Below are 17,151 nucleotides of genomic sequence, written 5' to 3' on the forward strand. Positions count from 1 at the left end.
ATAAAAAATAAAAGATTTTACAGTTGAGATTAAGAAAACCCCTAGGGGCTTACAGAAAGAATCTCTCCAAAGTAAGAGAAGAAGAAAAAGGTGTGTGTGTTTGTGTATATAGGATGCAATGAGCAGTTTCAATTAAATATACAAGAAAATCTCAAATCTACTATTTTGACAAAAGCACTGAATTCAGACTTTTTTTCTCACAACGTCAGACAACATCAACTCTCCCTTCTTCTTTTCAATAACTAGCTCTCTGCTAATGCTTTCCTTTCCACCATTATACAGTCTTTTCTGTTCTCTTTTACAATTCTTGGGGATATTTTCAACCAAAGAGATCCCTTTCTATTCCCTGCCTCATCCCTCTATCTTCCTGCTAGTCTTCCTGTATGTCTTCTGACTCCCCCTCATCTACTCTACTGTTTTGTGGTAGTTCCTTGTCTGATCTCTTTTTCTCTGTTCAACTCCACTCCTTTCCCCTCACTCTTGTTCTCCCAAATCTCTCTCGTCTCCCCCCCCCCCCCCCCCCCCCCCCCCCCCCCCCCCCCCCCCCCCCCCAGCCGTCGACCAACAACAATCCGTGGATGCTGCTGTACTTCATCTCCTTCCTGTTGATTGTCAGTTTCTTCGTCCTCAACATGTTTGTGGGCGTTGTGGTAGAGAACTTCCACAAGTGTCGTCAGCACCAGGAGGTGGAGGAGGCCAAACGGCGGGAGGAGAAACGCCAGCGTCGCATGGAGAAGAAGAGGAGAAGTAAGGCCCAGGGAAGCATGGGAAATAAAGCAGAAGGGAGGGACAGGGATACATGAGAAGGGTCTTTGATAGATTTTATTTTTAAAGAACTATAAAAAACAATCAAAACTTTTTCTCCCGCAAGTTCATTGCAACAAATGTACAAAAAACATTGCACCTTTTATTGGAATTTGTTTTTACAATAGCTCCTGCAACATCATGAATTTGGGGCCATAACAATCTCAAAATAAGTCTGAAATCCTGGAGGGACTTTTAGTGTCTTTGCCACTTTTCACGTTGCCATCATAAAAATTAACTGTTCTTAATGACTTGATTGGACCAATAAAGGTGTAATAAATACATAAACAGTGGGAGGAGTAGAGGTTTTTTAAAACCACAGTAAGATGAAAGAGAAAATATATGTAGAGGAGGATTTGGTAGAAATGGGATGAAATGAACAAAATTGCACCTTTGGGACAGCAGGAAAGAAAGAGAAGGTGAAAAGGAAGATGGATGGAAAGGCACAACGGAAATAAGGACGGATGGGAGGGAAGAGGACAGATGGACAGGACTGAGCGAAGGGAGGACGGAATGATTGAGGGATAGGAGTCATTTTGGAAAAGATAAATAGATGGGATCAATAAATCAATTTTAAAAAGTGGAGAAGACAGGAATACATTAAGATTGCCGCATACACATATAATAATAAAATGTACTAATTTCTTCTCTAATAAATGTTTGTTTACCACATTATCATACAATGTAGTCCGCCCAATTAGTTAATAGCTACAAAAATGATAAATAGTTAAGTAAAACCTCATCTTCAATGACATGCCTTTGAATGAATCATTATTCAGCTTATTTAAAACTCCTTAACCTCCCTCTTATTCATTAAACTTTTCATCTCCCTCTCTGCCTTTTTCCATTTGCTCTGCCTCTCGTTCTCCCCCACCTCTGGCATAAATAAATAATTATGTTTGCACCTTGCAGTGCTTTCTCCCAACTCTTCTCCTTTAAACCAACTATCTGTTTTTCTCTTTTTTCACATCTTATTTCACTTTGCGCTTTCATTTCCTCACTCTTAGATGCATTTTCCTACACTATTCCTGTAAGTTTGTGTTTCCTCTGCTTCTTCCTTGATTCTGTGCTTTCATTTCCCCATCTCATCCTACTCCCTTCCCCTGCACATCCAAATTACATTTTCCATCTGTCTATCCATTCAATTAAAATTTCCTGTGCCTTCTTACTGATCCAAATCCCTCCTTGCCTTGTTTTTCCACTTTCCCTTTCCCTTGAATGTTTTTTGCTCCCCAGAGGCCCAGAAGCTACCCTACTATTCATCATACGGCAGAATCCGGCTAGCTATCCACAATCTGTGTACCAGCCACTACCTGGACCTGGCCATCACCTTTATTATCTGTATCAATGTCATCACCATGTCTCTGGAGCACTACAGCCAGCCACAGGTGACAACACTATCCTATGGGGATGGAGGCGTAGCATAGCAGACTTGTTTATGGGCGTCTGAGTGGGTGGTGGTGCACCATCTGGGCAGTTTTTTGTTTTTGTTTTTAAAGCGGGCACTCCTAGAGTCAGGCTGCCAGCCTGCTGTTCTGAATCAGCAGCAAAAACCGCCAACAACCAAAACATTTATCCACGTGCTGGAAGACAAACAATATGGCAGATTGGGGTATTAGTTATGTAACACATTCCTCAGAGGCAGGGGGCAATCAAAATCAGTTTGAGTTAGCCCTACATATATATATATAGTGCTTAGTTTCTGTCGCCCCCATGACGAACTCTAAGTAATGGCAGCAAAACTGTCAGTGTAGCCACACAATAAAAGCCTTACGTGATCACGCAGCACCCCCACCCCTCCTCAACACAGTCGCTTGTAACCAAGGAGGACACGAAGGATTAGGATTAGGACATCATGGACTCTTCTTCAAGAGTCAGATTTTATTGATTAATATAACTTTCATTATCATGAAAAAGTTATGCTCTTAGGCTTTAAAAGAAAAACAGGCTTTTATATTGACTTTTATATATTGTGGTAAGTAAACAATACTGCTATATACTGATTCTGATCATTTATTCTCTTGAACATGTAAAAAGAGTTTAAAAAAGGTATCTTATGCTTTGCCTGAGCACGCATCTTACCAGAGCTGTTCCACCAGATACAGTTTGGTGAATCAAAAAGCTACATAAAGTGGAGAACATTTTCTTTACATCCTGGAAGGATGCTATCTATGTCAATTGTAGGAGAATAGTTCTATATTTTAAGATTATAATGAAACTTTACTGATCTTAAATAACAAGCTTGTTCTGTTTATGCCTTATTTTACCAACACTAACTCTCAAGTCAACAGCTATCTTAGCTCCCTATGATGTGGGAAGCTACCGCATTACTCAGGCAAGGCTACAGTCAAAGGTTTTATAGCAACATTAACTGGATTAAAGCCCAGTGAAAACAGGAGAGTAAGATAAAATGCTATTCCAAAGGCTTGCACTGTTGCTTTCAGCTTAACGTGGCTGTTCAAAAGTATGTTCCTAAACCTGGGCTCTATTTTTTACTCCAGAGAAGGTCTGTCTTGAAAGAAGTCTTCTTAGCAGTGCACCTCTACACCTACAGTAATCTGGCAGGAAAACACTATTTAACATACAGTTCTCCTAATTTTAATGTTTCCTCACTTGATTATCACAAATCTATAACAGAATATATGTTATACACTTTTTCACATTCAAAAGTTGCAGTCTACTTTGCTTTGCCAAAGTAAGATGTCCTAAATTAAAGGAAAGTTTTTTGGAATGTATGCTTATTTGCTTTTTTTTCCACTTTTCTCGTCATGAAAATAAAAAAGCTCATTTCCCAAAAGGTCAAACTAGCTTGAACCTAGCGTGACTGGGACTTTCCACATTGTCTGCTGATGTTCTGTAGTTTGATGGACTTGATGGATATACTGATTACAAATGGGTTTAAAAGATCTGACTCTCTAAAATGAAATGTTTAGCCTATAATCAGAGTCTATGGATGAATAATGGATGGAATAATGACATGACTGGATACCAAATACACATACGTACTGTACTTAAGTACAGATGTGAGGTACTTGTAATTTACTTCAGTATTTCTTCCTTTTGCCACTTTATACTTCTAACTACAATTGCAACAGTAAAATCCTGCTTTAACATCAATGCGTGAGTAATACTAATCTATTTATCTAATATATGTTAGTATAACAGTCACATTTCCAGCATTGAGTATTTTATCCTTTTAATACTTTCTTTAAGTTTTCTGATTATACCGACATACTTTTAGAGCATATGCAAAAGGTTTACTTGTAACAAAGTAATTTCTTTAATAGGATTGTATTAGTAGTTTTATTTATTAGTATTTTTACTTAAGGATCTGAATACTTCTTCCATCACTGGACATCATCGTGGGTGTATACTGTGAAGTACTGACATGAATTGACTTTAGTGGGTTGTTGCTATAATTTAACATGAAAACCCATACATAGCTAAGCATATATTTTTGTTCTTCCTTAATTTGGCTGCAGCTTTTGTGATAACTACTAAGGTATAATTATATCCATTAAACATTACGAGCGTCACTTTCTGCATGAGTCATTAATACCAGTGTGGTAGAACAATAACGTCTAACATAACTTAGTTGTCTGTCTCAATTGAGCACTTATCTATTGAAAAAAATTAATAGGCAAGATATTTTCCTTGCATTGACAGATTCTCTGTCCCTTCTCCCTTCCTCTCTTCAGTACAATGGTTCTTTCTTTCACATGACGAAAGATAAACAACAAATCAGTTTGCAATATCTTATTGTAGATGAAGAAGTGGCTAATCTATCAACTGTGGAACTAAGAATAACTAGTTTATTACAGTTAAAGTCCTCATATTATTCTTATTTTCAGGTATTTCACTTGTATTTAGAGTTTGTACCAGAATAGGTTTACGTGGTTTAATTTTCAAATAACACCACGTTTTAGTTGTATTGTACATTGCTGCAGCTCCTCTTTTCACCGTGTGTGTTGAGCTCTCTGTTTTAGCTGCAGAGTGAGGCATCTCACTTCTGTTCCATCTTTGTTGTGAGTTGCACATGAGCTGTACCTATGCAAGGACTACTAGCCAGTCAGAAGCAGAGTAGGGCAGGCCCTGTCATCCAAAACCACCACTATTCAGTTGGTAACCTATGACTTTGGCTCAGCTGTTCAACCTAGACTGGAGCAAGATGTGTCAAATTGTCATGATTATTTAAATGTTAACAAATTAGTCTTTCATACATAACGTTTTATTCTGCACTGTCTCCTGGACCAGGCGATACAAGTGTCTGAACTCTTAGGGCCTCCCTTTTAACTAGCTTGGTTTGAGAGCGTGCCACACTAACAGCTAGGCGGAGATGGTGAATTCCTTTACGGTGAACTTTGGTGCAAGGTTCATTGCAATCTGCAGAAGCCACAGATTGTAATGGTGTGTCGACCTTCGTTTTAGCCCGCACAGGGAAAAAGTTACAAGCTATAGAAACCGAGAAATTATGCACTAGATGCATCTAGATTTCTGAACGTCGAAACTTGGCCAGAAACTACAAGATTGTGAGGGGACCAGATAATTATGGATTACAAGGCTTGGATATTCTAATTCTTTGGAGTGTTTGCGATTTAGGAAATCAACGTTTATGAATATCTTTCACCGCTGTGGATAAAGACACGAGGACAAAGGTAGGGATGCATGCTCGATTTAGACAGAAACGGTGCAGTGTTTCTTAACTTCATAACATGATTATAACCGCTGTTAGTCACCTTATGCTTTGTGCGGGGGCTTGATGGAATCACAAGACGTTAAGCTTTCTAATGATGTGCTGCATGACCGTGTTGGTGACGATTTAATGCTTGCAATTCATAAAAAACAATTCATGAAAACACGTTGTGGAAAAACACGTACCGTTTGGGGAACCGTGCTCTCAGAGAGGTGAACAAATTAACAGTCTATACTTCTTGCTGTATGTTTTTTTTTTTTTTTTTCTAACCTCTGTGCCAATTTAAATCCATTGTTTCTATCTTTCCCAGTCTCTGGAGACTACACTGAAGTACTGCAACTACTTCTTCACCTCCACGTTTGTGATTGAGGCCTCTCTGAAGCTGGTAGCGTTTGGCTTTCGACGCTTCTTCAAGGACAGGTACAGAGGGGTTTACCTGTGTGTACACTTAGACCAGGTCAATCCCTGCACAATTGAACCCGTTTGAAGTATATACTAGATTCTTAAATATCATACAGTAGAAGAACATACCTGTGTTTTTCCCTGGGTTTGTCAAAGACTTAGGTGCACATATATGGCAGAGGGGTTTAAGGGTCCTCCCTCACAAAATATGATGTTTTGGCCCCAGAAATAATTGCTTTCACATCCTTCTGCATTATTATCACCAAATCTGTGTCTCAAACGTTGGAAAAGCAAGATCACATTGTAAATGAATAACTCTCAAAAAGCTTAAAACCAATACTTGCTGAAGAAGTCCACTGGAGAGCAAACTTCTACTAATATTTAGATCTGAGTATCTGAATGACATTTAGTGTTGATGCATGACACATTGATTTTACATTTGGCTTCGGTGGTGCCAAAAAACGCCCTGGATGCTGCACCTATGCATTGTAATGTAAGACATGACATGAGTAATCTTTGGAATTGGTTTGGTGCCGAAAGATTCTGAAGACAAAGCTCTTGCTTTTGATCCAAGTTCCAACTCTCACCTACTATATGGTCATGAGACATGAGAATTCCCAGAATCAAACAGATGAGTCCTTCAGTGTCCCTGAAGAAGGAACAACTGCTCCTTCAACCCTGTCGCCGAGATATTATGTTTGCAATCAAATCATTTGTGTTGTTAACACTCTCACAAGAAACATAACTGCCATCTGATTATGTTTACAGACAATTTTTATTTTTATTGAGATGGCGGTTCGTTTTGTACCGCATGTAAGATGTAGGGAAGTGGCCAGATGGTTGGTCGAGGTACAATGCACAGGCCACAGGACTGTGTTACTGGAGACCAGGGTTTGCATCCGTTGTCTGTACATTTGATGCAGAAAAAACACTTAGATATTTGGGAAGATCATGGATTTGGTTACTAAAGTTTACATGTCCTGTCTCTTGCTTTAAGTCGCTGTTGACCTGTTATGTTAAGGCATTCACAGTTGTGAATGAATAATGTAGGAAAACAAATAAAAATGCAATGCCAGTGGACATTTTGTAGCAACATTTTGTAGCTTGCCAGATATGTTATTTGGCATTTGTTTATTTTGATAATAGTTTTATGGCCGGGTTTCTGACCCAAAACACAGATTAACCACACACTGGCACAGAATAACGTTTTCAAACATATTAATGAGCGTCTGTACTTAATGCAACCAAGGACGGAAGGAACAGGGCGTGGAGACTCAGGACTGGATCGATGTTGAGGCAGGCAGGCAATGGTGCGTCCAAACTTTTCTACTTAAATCCGAACAGGGAGGTGGCAATGTCCAAGCAGGGATGAGCTGGTAGAACAGCAGACAACGGCAGCAGGTCTTGAGGCGTAGGTCTGAACAAAGAAGCAGGGAGAATAAGGAAAACAGGTCTAGGACCAAAACTAGAAAAGGAACAAAGTTTGAACTGAGAGCCAAGTTACCACACTGGTAGATGCAACAAATAGCGCCGATGGTGAGATGCACCTGGGTGTAAGTATTGTAGCGGTGATTAGCGGAACAGGCAACAGATGTGCAGGTAGGAAGGATCAAACAGCCACGCTGACATACTTTCAGACTGAATCAGCAAATCCACAGCTGCCCCTGCAACCCAACACCGGATAAGCAGACAAAGATGGATATTGTTAAATTATTAGGAGACAGGATGGATGAAGGGGTGGATGGAGAAACGGGTGGATTTGTTCATGACGGATGGATGTTGGATCGATGGACGGACGGACGGACGGACGGAGTGATGGAAGGATGGATGGCTGGATGGATGGATGGTTGGACAAATGGACGGACGGTTGATTAAATAATAAAAGCATTTGGGTCTCTGATAACACCAAAGTACAACTCAAGTAATGATTACATCAACATTTTGACAGATATTTAATGTCCTCTCTATTACTTATAATGAAAAAAAAAAAAAATCAGACTAAATAAATGGTGTTTTTTTTGTATAAATGTGAATATATTTCACTATCTCCACCTAAACAATACACTGTGTGTGGAGTGTGTGTGGGGGGGGGGGTCTCTCACTGCCATGTGCACAGGCTTGTGGAGCAGCTGTGATAGTGTTAGTGAATATTATTTTAGCTACTCTACTATGTAGATTTTTTTATTGCAGCTTCCAGTTTCAGAATTGTGGGTGTGTTGTAGGAAATTGCTTTTGGTCACCCCTCCCCCTTCTTTAATATGTTTCCTCCCAGCTATTTTAATGTACTTTGCCAGTCTCACTGTGTCTGTCTCTTCGTTTCTAGCTCTTATGTAGACTGAAACCTTTTTAGTCATATTATTCCACCTGGCAAATGTCTGTCTTTCTCTCTCTCTCCATTTGTTTTTTCGTGCCATCACACTCTTGTATATGTTTTTGAATAGCCCTGGCTTTATTAGGCAAACCCATTTCGAGTGTGTTTATACCCTCTGAGCCTGGTGTGTGCCAACTCTGCAGCTCTGGAACTAGATATTATCTAGGACAAGAAACATTAACCGTGGAGGAACTTACCCCAGGCAGCAATATTGCAGTAAAGTGAGTTAAAAAATTATAGAAACTCCCCTGGATCTGGCAAATGGGTATTTAAGAAAGAATAACTGTTTTTTTAGACCACTGTCCTTACTAACCAAGAGGTTACGCTACAGATTGACTTAGATTTGTAGTTTGCTGTTGATTTTAAATGTCAGATACTGTAACATTGGAGAGTTTTTTCTGAAGGACTGCACCAAAGATTTGCAATGGTCAAACTCTAATCTACTACAGAAACAAATGCATTATTGATCACTACATTTGCAGTTATTTCCTTGTCTGATGTTGTTTAGAACATTGAAACTAACTTAACTGCTGCTGTGCCCATTGACATCTGCTAAAGTGAATTTCTTTTAGCCCTGGTTTGGCTTGCTTAGTCATCCAGCTTGTTGTTTAGCATTGATATGACAAAACACAAAATAACAAACGCATTGAGTGATGTTGCAGAGGCTGCAGGGTTTGCATAGTATCGAAGTGTTCTTCTAGTAGTAACATGAATATTCATGACAGGAGCAGGCCTTCAGGTAATGGTGAGCTGTCACTAATTATTCAGCCAAGTCAGTCGTGGGAGAATCATGCAAATTATGAACAAAGACAAAGTTGGTTTAGAACATTAATATTCATTGGAAGGTTAACATAACACCGGCCCTGATGTGTGCTGCCATGAAGTCATGAGCCATATGCAGATCCAAGACTCCATAGCTATGCTCATTGTCCTGTTCAGGGCTTATCTTAGCACACATTCTACAGTTCAGGGTATATTGAAAAATCATATGTGTGCTACTTGCCCTGGGACCTGTCTTTTCCATTTTCATAAAGTTCAGGGTAAGTTTGGGTACCAGCTGAAAACAACAAGCAAAGGGATAAAGAATAACCAGGGCTGAATATCCATTTTGTAAAATGTGTGTGTGTGTGTGTGTGTGTGTGTGTGTGTGTGTGTGTGTGTGTGTGTGTGTGTGTGTGTGTGTGGTTGTGTGTGTGTGTGTGTGTGTGTGTGTGTGTGTGTGTGTGTGTCTCTCTGTGTGTGTAGGTGGAACCAGTTGGACCTGGCAATTGTGCTGCTGTCAGTAATGGGCATCACCCTGGAGGAGATTGAGATCAACGCCTCCCTTCCCATCAACCCCACCATCATCAGGATCATGAGGGTACTCAGGATAGCACGAGGTACACACACACATAGAAAAATGCAACTGTACACGTTATCCCATGATATTTTCTGAAATAAGTGCTATCAAATGACTGTAATAAAAACTTTTTTATATTGGAGACCCACGTTTTGCTTAATTTTGTTTTTGGTAGAGTTTTCTATTCTGCTCTTGTTTTCTGTTGATACTGTTTGCTTTTATTGTTTGTTTTGGATTTGGCTATCAACTCAAAATGCAATACACGTAACAGTATTTAGTTAGTTTAAGCCCAATTACCCATTTCTCTAAAGGCAAAAAAAATTCCAGGATTAAGGGCTGCACCCTGCCTGCGTGGTGTGTCAGCTGCATGTTGTTGTTATTTATTTCGACTCCCATGTTAAAAGGTTAAAGCTTTCACACTGCCTGCGTGACACGCCCTTATCAGGCCCGTTGCGAGCCAAAAACGTGTGTATGCTAGAAATAGGACCAATGCCTATTTTTCACACGACACACAAGCGTGTTGAAAACATCTCCAGGCAAGTTGAAGTTGAAAAACACGTTATTATTTTAGTTTATCAATGGCAAACATACATGTGTACAGACAAGGCTAGCAGCAGCAGCGCCACATCAGACATTTCTGGTGTGCAAAGACAGAAAATGCCACGCATATGCCACACTGAGGAGGATAGGGACTTATTACATCACTCTCACTTAATTCTCTCCCTCTTACCATTGCCCTCTACCCTCCATAACACTGCCCAGTGACCGCTGAGTGGACCCATGGGTGATATGCTAATCAAACAGCAGGCGGTGGGGATTAACAAGCAAGTGGGGTATTTGATCATAAGTGTGAGGGCTACTGCTGACTTTTAGGCTTTCCTCTCCTTTCAGAACAGTTCCACTCTGCCTGAATGTTAAGTTATTTGTGTGACTGTGAGAAAGAATATTTTATGTTGCACCATCATCTAGCTCTTTCCCATTGCTGAATTCAAACAGAGAGATTTGGCTACGCTTATAGTTTATTTTTAAAGTAATAAGCTCTGTTGTAGCTCATTACTTTAAAAATACAAGTGTAGCTGAATACATAGTCAGAAATAAAAATATGCAACAAGTGTAGCTGAATAAAGTTTAATTCATTAGATTTTATTCCAATTCACCTCACTACATTTTGTTGTCGTTATACATAAAGAACAGAACACTGTTTTACCTGCAGTGTCTTATAATTAATATATATTATATTAAATACCTAGTGTTATTACCAAAGGCAAAGGTCATGTCATTAGCTAATGATGTTATAATGCAATAGGGTGTCACATTAGCCAAACTCATCATTTGTTTCTCATCCTGAAACACTTTTTACTAACAGGTCTTGACTAACAAAACATCCACGGTGTAACAGTCCATGTTCACATTAACAACATGGGCCATCCTAAAAGTGTTACCTGATTCGAACTTATGCTGTTTAGAGAGAACAGAGGGAGTGTGGGCTAATGATTTAGAGTTGCTCTTACCATGCACTACCACCACTCCATCCACTTTTTCTCTCTCTCTCTCTCACTCTCACTCTCACTCTCACCACCAACCATACTGACAAAAGACTATCTCCCGGGAGGCTTTATTGTCTGAGAAGCTGTTGCCGTTTCCCATTACAATACGGCCGTGATCTTTTTCTCTGTGCTACCAGCCGCGTCGCCGGCCATGTTCCTCCATAAATTGGGCCTCTGGGGATTGTGTAGGGTCCCTAATGGAGGGTCCCTAATCTAGAGTTGTGAACCTATTCCATTTATTGATCGTTCGTTTGATCGTTCCCTTTCTATCTCTATGCTGTCTCTTGTCTGTCTGTCCTTTATTTTGCTTTCTCTTACTCCATAAGTTTCGGCTGTCGTTTGTCACATTGATGCACCGAAATTTTAGCTAATGGCATTTACTTTTTTTGCCAAAAGAAAAACGGACGAAAATGTGAGCCGAAAACACATCCCTCTCCGCCCCCCCCCCCCCCCCCCCCCCCCTCAATCAGTGCTCAGATTTCCCTCTCAGTTGACCTAGCCGTATCACGGTGATCATGTCAGCGGTGTTGAATTACTTCAAAGTAATTAGGTTAGGTTCAAGGTGCCGAAGAACTTTTCCACGTCACACCACTTGGAAGTATCCAATTCAAAATGCAGCCTACATCACAAAATCTGTTACATTTGATTGTTACAGAACTGAATGAAGAATCTTATATTTACAATTGTGTTTTATATACTATATTGTCAAATCTTGGTGTGTTACTTTCAATAAAAGTGTCATTTTATTGGTTTGTAGTTTTTCAATCAAGATTCATTAAATTCATGAAATCAATTTAAAAGTATAATGTTACTACAAATATACAATCTTCAGTCATTTTCGGTTTCGGTTTTTGTCCCAGAATATTAATTTCACTCAAAACTCCTGTCCAAAGTAACACACATGCATGCAGACATACACTTTGCTAAAGCTGTCTCACCCTGATTGATGTGATCTTTCCCCAGTGTTGAAGTTGTTGAAAATGGCAACTGGGATGAGAGCTCTGCTAGACACAGTGGTCCAGGCTCTGCCTCAGGTATGTGTCATCACACACAGAGACACACACACATACACACACATATGTCCCTCGGCTCATCACAAGGACACCCAGGAGTTAATTAACATTTGCAGAAAGATAAAAGATCAGCGTTGCTAGAATCTCCCTGAGAATTATGACTTTCAGGAACTTGGGTTATTACAAAATGTTTGCTCTCAATGTTACAACACCTTGTTAACTTTCCACTTTTCCTCTCCTTTGTTTGGGAGCTATAAAGGCCTCTCTGGCATTAATTTAAGATGTATCATTCCCACAGCTGCTAATAAGACAAGAGCAGCTAAAAGGTCCACTCCCTTGGTTCAATAAGGCAATAAGGGACTTTTTGTTCTTCAGCCATGGCTCAACCTAACATAAATCAAAGTTTTGGTCGTCCTGGAATTTCTGGAATACTCTATAAACTTGGAGAGCAGTATTTCAGACAGGAAATTACATAGTATTTTTGTTATGCAATATAACATCTGTCTTGTGAACTGTAAATGTGAATGTGGGAAATCATGAAACAGTCATGGCATTTTACCTCATTTCCATCCATCTTCTACTTTTCTTGTGTTTTCTTTCTTTTAAGTCTCCCTCTCTGTGTTCTATTTGCCTCTGAAGCCAGACAGCTTTCCATAAATATGACATGTTGCTCTGTCCCAGACTCCCATGGACTTTATACAAAGATGGACGACACATCTCCACTTCCTCCCTCTATAAAAAATGAAGCCAAAATATCTGGCATGCAGGTGCTGCAATCTTGCGTTCGTGACATAATTTAGAGCCAGCGTATGTGCACAAGTGATCCGGGTTTGAGCTGCGTTATATATATTGAGGACCCGCCAGAATCAATTGACATTCAATGACAGCTGTCAATCATGATGTTAAGCCCCCTTTTTTATAGCATCAAATAACTAATTATAAACCAAACTTATCAGAAAAATGAACACTTAAACAAAGACCAGTATGCTAAGAACTTTCTAAAATGACAGAAAACATCGGTGCTGAAAATTGTGTACCTTTTTTTTATTTTGTCCCACGTCAGATTGATCAAGATGTTTTGGCTTTCCTTTTGGGGGGCTGTCATGTCGTCTCATCTTTATTTACAGTCTCTCCCTGTCTGGGCTTCACTTTGTCTTTGTCTGCCTCCATCAGTTCCCTTATTAATTAGTTGTGTTTCCTGTGCCTGAAGCAGAAACTGTATTTAATGATGAAGACAGATTAAGCATAGACCACTTAGTGGCAGAAAGGATTATGTCAGATAAATGATGATGTATCGTTGGCACATTTGGCTTGAACAAACTAATCTAAGCTTTCGATTTTTATTTAAAAAAAGAAAAATAATAATTTGTCCAGTTTAACCTATCGGAGATGACATACCCTTCTGCATTAATATGTACAAATAGTGGTGTGTTTTGTCAGTGCTGGAAAGAAAATGCTGGCAGTATTCTGTTTTATTGAGCTAATGTCACAAAATCCCATTGAAAAGCCCATTTGTTCCCATTGGAAACAATATTTAAGAATAGCTGACAAATATAAAAGAAGCTCAATTATTTCCTAAAACGTCAGGGCACTGTTGTTGTTGTTTTTAGTAATTGTCTCAACAACATGAGTAAACCATGTTCTTGTTGGGGACTATTTTTGGCTGGAGATGGCATGTACTTCTTAAGTTGCTTTCACACTTTTAAACAAAATTTAAAACAAACCCTGGAGCGTTCGGTGGGATAATCCAGTTTGTTTGGGCTGATGTGGAAGCTCATACAAACTCTGGTCCGCTTAAAAACATGGGACTCGGTTCGCTTCCAAGTGAACTAGAGTCTGGCTCACTTCAGGTGAGGACGTGATCCAACCAAAATACAGGAAGTAGGCCAAAAACAGTGATGAAAGGGATGATCATTTTCAGATCCATGAGCTGTAAACCCAAGATGTTATAAATTTGGTGTTTCTGTAGCCCGATGTCGTCCTACTCAGATTCTAGTCAGAATGTGAGTCTGATACTGCTCCATTGGGCTGTGATTATGGGGCGTTTCAACCAAACCCTGAAAGAAAATGCCTCTGCACTCAATTGGATAGACCTACAACCAATCAATATGTGAAGCATGACAACGGCAAAAAAAAATTCCGATCAACAAATGCCTTGATCGCGGTTCTCTGTTTCTCTTTGAAAACGTGTGCGCTGTTGATAACTTCTATAACAGACATGTTGGCGGAATCTACATACCTCAATTCTCCAGTGGCAGCCGTGTTCCTTGGAAACAAATTCAACCCAAGCTCTCTTTGGTGACATTGTTGAATATGTTACTGTTGATCATCTGTCCATCATTGTATGAAGCCCGCCCTTTTTGCTATAGAAATAAAGCTGCCTTGCCTGATAATTTGATTGGTCGGAACAGCTCTGGTTCGAGCATAGTTGCTCCACAATGGATCAAGTCCAGACTGAACATCCCAAAGTCAAATATTGTGGGTGGGGCTAAGTTTGGCTGGCAACCAGGCTATTATTTCTGAGACCAGAAGTGTTGGCGAGTTTCGGATATTCTGTACAATACACAAACAAGCGTTTGATCACGTGACATTTGTTTACAGTGTGGTGTGTTTGACTAAGTGCAGTGGGAAAGTAAAGCGAACCAAATGAAAAATGCAACAATGTTGCAACTTCCCCCCCAAATTGTCAAACTATAGGTGTGAATGCGCCCTTACACTTCACAGAGAAATAACCTTCATCAGGTTTTGGCTACACAGTCAAATCTGTTAATATGAAAGATTTGTTGGTTTTGGTCTGTAGTTTGGGGAAAATGAAATGTTGAATGTAACCACACTTTTCCTTTAAAATATGTATTTGTGCCAGTCGATTAGTGAGTTATGTGGTGCAACTATTTCCTGACAATCAAGAGTTTATTCAGCACCTATTACAGGTTACTGCACTGTGACAACAAGACCCGGGAAGAATGAACATGAACCGCAATGTAAAGCACAGCATGGAGTCTCAGAACAGAAACCTAAATGTATTCACACATGACAATAACTGTACATACTATAGATACACCTCAACAAAAACAAAAGTCATTGCTCTATAGCTATAAAAAATATATATATATATATATATATATATATATACTGTATATATATGTGTGTGTATGTATACATATATATTATATTATAATAAGATTTTTTTAAATAAGGTCACAGGACCAAAATGTGCAAGCGGCTTCTTTGCTTTAAGATATCATTGCCCTGTTATGTTCATCCTCTTCATCTTCTCTGGGGTGTTATTCATCTTTTCTGAATAGAAAAAAGGAGTTCCTGAAGTTCTGCCTCTCTTTGCCTATTCCTAAAATCATGGAAGTCTATTTATCTTTAGTCTTCTTTGAATGTGATGAACCACAGAAGAATACACTAATGGATCTGGAGTGTCTGCAGCTTTTTATTAAGGACATTTATCAAGGACTGAGTCTGTGTACAGCTAGAAGTTCTTTTTTTTTTTTAGTTCTGCTGCCTTATCATTGCTCTGACTGGATCCTTCTGGGAGGATGTTTGTACACACACCAATACATTTTAGCACAAGGCTCGCACATTGAGGTAAAATTACAATCGACCCCACTTCAGTTGGGGCTCAAATCAATAGTGCCTTTTTCCATCAACTTTCACCTGTTTTTATTCTGGTCCCTGATTTCTCGTTTGGACAGATTACATCAGTTTTGTTGGTCTTATTTTACCGCTGAAAGCTTAGACCATGAAAAAATACACATCAAGCTACAGTAAGGGTGTGTCACTGGAGGTTTAGTGTTGTGAACATTAGGGCACTACTTTGGAAACGTAATACTCTGCTCGGTGAGTTGGGCAAAAGGCCTTCAGGAACGATGATACATTTTATTTTTGAAAGAAGATATGATATTACTATGTTATTATATGAGATGACTTTTTCAAGGAAATGAAGCCACTACAGCTTATTAGCAAGCATGCATTGTTTAAAAAAAAGAATATAGACACATGGACCGAAAGCCTTGGCTTTTCCTGTCATGCTTATTTTGTGATAGATGCTCATGCATTTTAAAAATGCTGCATTGGCTATTGAAAGTTTTTTTAGGGCTCAAAGGTCTTAAAACTAAACAGGATCCTGCAAACATTGTATTGAATCAGAAATACTTGTAGTTGCAAACAGCAAAACTGAAGGTTACTGTAACTAACGCACGCGCACCCACACACACATACACCTACCCCCATGCACACACACACACTGCACAGCACAGAGCATTTTACTACCTGACTTCTTTCAGTTTTTCAATCACTTTGCTACCAACTTCAGAACCTTGATGTCATTTTTCAAAACTCTAGACACAAAAATCAAAACGGTCATCACTTGTAACACAGGCTGTCCAATGTAGAAAACACTACATTGTGCATTCATATCTTTAAAGAAATCACATTCAAAAAACAAATTTGAATTCTGAATTCTGTGAAATACCATTGAAACGTTATTTTAGATCACACAAGATACCAATAGTTTCACTGTGTCATTGTTTGTACCATCATTAAATATTGTAGTACAAAATAGGTGATACATGTTTCATTATGGTAGTGGATGAAAACACATCCCTGTAAAAGCACTGCAGTAATATAGAGATTACTACAGACCCAGTGGAATCACTGAACAAAATTTAAAATGTGTTGATGAAAAACAAAGTACAATCACAACATAGGTTTATTTGAATCAAAGCTAAATAATTAGCTAGGATATAGAAAAGAAAAGACAGTACTGCAAAACATCAAATGCAGTATTCCGCAATGTGCTTGTGCAGTAAAAAGCAAAACAAAGAAGTGATTACTGTACTTCTACATCCTCATCAACTCTGTCATGTGGGTTAGGCCACAGGTTGTCATTTACACTCAACCGGCCACTTTATTAGGTACCCCATGCTAGTAACGGGTTGGACCCCCTTTTGCCTTCAGAACTGCCTCAATTCTTC

The 17,151-nt window shown here is 39.2% G+C and overlaps 1 protein-coding gene across 2 annotated transcripts in view; it reads left to right on the top strand.

Annotated features, from left to right (window-relative positions):
* Window positions 1-17,151, top strand: part of LOC117952270 (voltage-dependent T-type calcium channel subunit alpha-1I-like) — a 237,219-nt gene that overhangs the window by 184,598 nt on the left and 35,470 nt on the right. For both annotated transcript variants that reach the window (XM_034884421.1, XM_034884426.1), the window contains 5 exons: window positions 555-747; window positions 2,041-2,192; window positions 5,808-5,917; window positions 9,516-9,649; window positions 12,120-12,190. In XM_034884421.1, the coding sequence (XP_034740312.1) occupies window positions 555-747; window positions 2,041-2,192; window positions 5,808-5,917; window positions 9,516-9,649; window positions 12,120-12,190 (660 nt within the window). The remainder of the gene's footprint in view (window positions 1-554; window positions 748-2,040; window positions 2,193-5,807; window positions 5,918-9,515; window positions 9,650-12,119; window positions 12,191-17,151) is intronic.

The sequence above is a fragment of the Etheostoma cragini genome, chromosome 2 (assembly GCF_013103735.1).
Source record: "Etheostoma cragini isolate CJK2018 chromosome 2, CSU_Ecrag_1.0, whole genome shotgun sequence".
NCBI lineage: Eukaryota > Metazoa > Chordata > Actinopteri > Perciformes > Percidae > Etheostoma > Etheostoma cragini.